Below are 2500 nucleotides of genomic sequence, written 5' to 3'. Positions count from 1 at the left end.
TTGTACTGATACTAATCACGCGCGTTATTTCATCGGCTCAGGGTACATTTTGCGGTAGCTAAACTAGAGGGTTTTTAAAGTAACTCTCGAAAAAACACCTGATAGGTAGAAAGTCTAGAGCAATATGGAACAATGTCTTACATAGTTTATGGGAAAATAAGTCAACTTAAAACGACGTCAACTCAAAACGTTTCTCTAGTCGTTGTTTTCAAGATCATAATTTCCATCCCTGGGTAAGGGGCTTTGTGTACGTTTTTAGCTATATCTTTTTTCCTTCCGATAATTTTTTAAAATCATTTTTGATTTAATGGGCCGGGATAGTTTGACACCAAAATTCTGCAATGACAAGTATAGGTCACCGTGCTCGTTTAAGAGTAAAACACCATCGTACTTGTGTATCTCGATTATCGCAGATCAAAACAACAAAATTCGCCATGTTCTCGGAATGCACGCGCTTATTCCCAAAGAATTGTGGGTCGTTCACAACTTCTCTGACGTGTTTTGAGAACTGTTTCAGCGTGTGTGATCCACTTACGCCATATTTTACAATGTTGCAAATTTGATCCAATTTATACATTCTCGTCACCAGAGTCTCAGGATCTTATGTCTGCGCATGACCCAAAGCTCTGGAAAACTCTATGAAGGAGAGCATGCGCCGTAGGGTTCCTTATAGCCAAAAAATGGCTATTTGAACCTTACAGCGACTGCTCACTCCTCGTGCTAACATGAAGGCACCAATTAGTGACGCTTTGGTTGTCCTTCACGAAAACCAATGAGAGGACACTTTGTTTCAGGATTCCCCAGGGCTCTACGCAAAAGAGAAGAGCTCTGGGGTCGAGATTGTTTATAAATATTGACACACCATATGCGCAGTACAGGATGCGCAAGCAGAGATAAAATCAGGAAAAATGAGGGGGCTACGAGGGTTACAAGGTCAGTGTTTACGCATGCGTCAGCTGCTCATTCGAGTCCGCGCGCGAGTGGAGCTACAGGCCAACACAAACGGATTTAAGATTTTGTGCAAAAAAAGCCGCACGGCCCTACTAGGAACACGTACTGCTCCGTGCGATGCAATTTAGGAGATTTCGTAGCTTTTAAACATCCAAGTAATTTACAGCAAAAGCTGCAAACAACGTATTAGATAAATTTTCTGAGCAGATTTTTTTATTTTATTTTGTCCTAACTTCATCTTCTGAGTGCTCATAAATCGTGTAAAGAGCCCATATGATAAAATGCTTATTGACTGAATTTAGGTCGGGCCGGACAGGCAAATATTTGGCCCTCGGTCATGGCGCACGGGTCCGTACGCCATGACCTCGGGCCAAATATTTTCCCGTCCGGCCCTCCCACTCAGTCAATAAGTACATATTCTTTGCTTTCTTCTATAGAAAAATTCATTGCCTAACTAGTGAATTCCACGGTTAATTTTACGCTAAAAACCGATATCGCATGAATCACGAAGTGATGAGTGCGACGTCGGTTTTTCGAGTGAAATTTACTTTGGAATTCACCAGTTGAACAATGAATTTTTTATTGAACGGCATGAGTTTTAAAAGAAAACAAGCACACCCTCAGGGAGCAAGTGGAAAAGGAAAAAAGCCATTTCAGAGTCAACTGTCAATAGCCAGCGAATAGGAATCACTCTAAAATTAGAAAGCATTAAAAACTTTGTCGGTTCAAGGTAAAAAAAAATCTGAGTTTTACTGATGTACTTTATTCCACTTTATCTCTGAAATCGAGATCATTCACATGTTGATGCATTTCATTGAAACCCGCCAGGTTGGCTCACAGGCGTCCCAAGTTCACAAGCTCACACGAGAAGCATGCGCATGCTTATCAAGTCAGTCTTAGAAGCGAGTGTTTCCAGGAGAAAAGGAACGGATAAATACGTGAAAAGAAAAAGGAACGAAGGAGTGGGAGGGAAAAAACCCAAGGACCCGGCGCCCCAAGCTCACAATGCGATTTTGCAATGCATAACTATAGGTCACAGAGGAAGAATTACGTTTTTGCAAACGTTGGCCGTGACGTAGCACTTATATTTGAACAGACTTAACTGATTAGAGTGTAATGTGAAGTGCTAGTTTTTCTACCCCATATGAACCATGTGAACGTTAGCCCTACTAATGGAAATAGGCCCACACAAGGACAGAGAGTTTAATAGTGAAGTTGAAAAACTAAATGTTTTTTTTCTTCGCAATAAACTTTCCCTACCTCAAATATGTTGTTCACTTCTGTTTTATGTCGATTCATTAGCCATTGTTGATATAGTGAAATCAGTACTCGTTTATATCCTCTTAAGCGAAGCAAAGGCTGCACACTCATCATCTCCGGAGCCGAACATCACTCCACAATTTGATCTCCTTTGACAAGCAAACGTCCTCAATCCCGATAAAATTTCCATTTCCATATAGCTCAATGATATTCACTCCACATACATATTATTTAGCGCATATTAGAGTCGTGAAGAACAAGAAAATCCGAGAAAAGTTCCGCTGTTTAG

General features: G+C 40.8%; 1 protein-coding gene across 1 annotated transcript in view; it reads left to right on the top strand.

Moving 5' to 3' along the window:
- LOC138043073 (cathepsin Z-like) overlaps window positions 1-2500 on the top strand; it is a 29007-nt gene that overhangs the window by 25903 nt on the left and 604 nt on the right. The window contains exon 5 of the mRNA XM_068889185.1: window positions 1780-2500. This exon is cut by the window's right edge and continues 604 nt beyond it. Within this exon, the coding sequence (XP_068745286.1) occupies window positions 1780-2030 (251 nt within the window). The 3' untranslated portion in view covers window positions 2031-2500. The remainder of the gene's footprint in view (window positions 1-1779) is intronic.

Source organism: Montipora capricornis, chromosome 3 (assembly GCF_036669925.1).
Source record: "Montipora capricornis isolate CH-2021 chromosome 3, ASM3666992v2, whole genome shotgun sequence".
Lineage (NCBI taxonomy): Eukaryota > Metazoa > Cnidaria > Anthozoa > Scleractinia > Acroporidae > Montipora > Montipora capricornis.
This window is presented reverse-complemented; position numbering and strand designations above follow the sequence as displayed.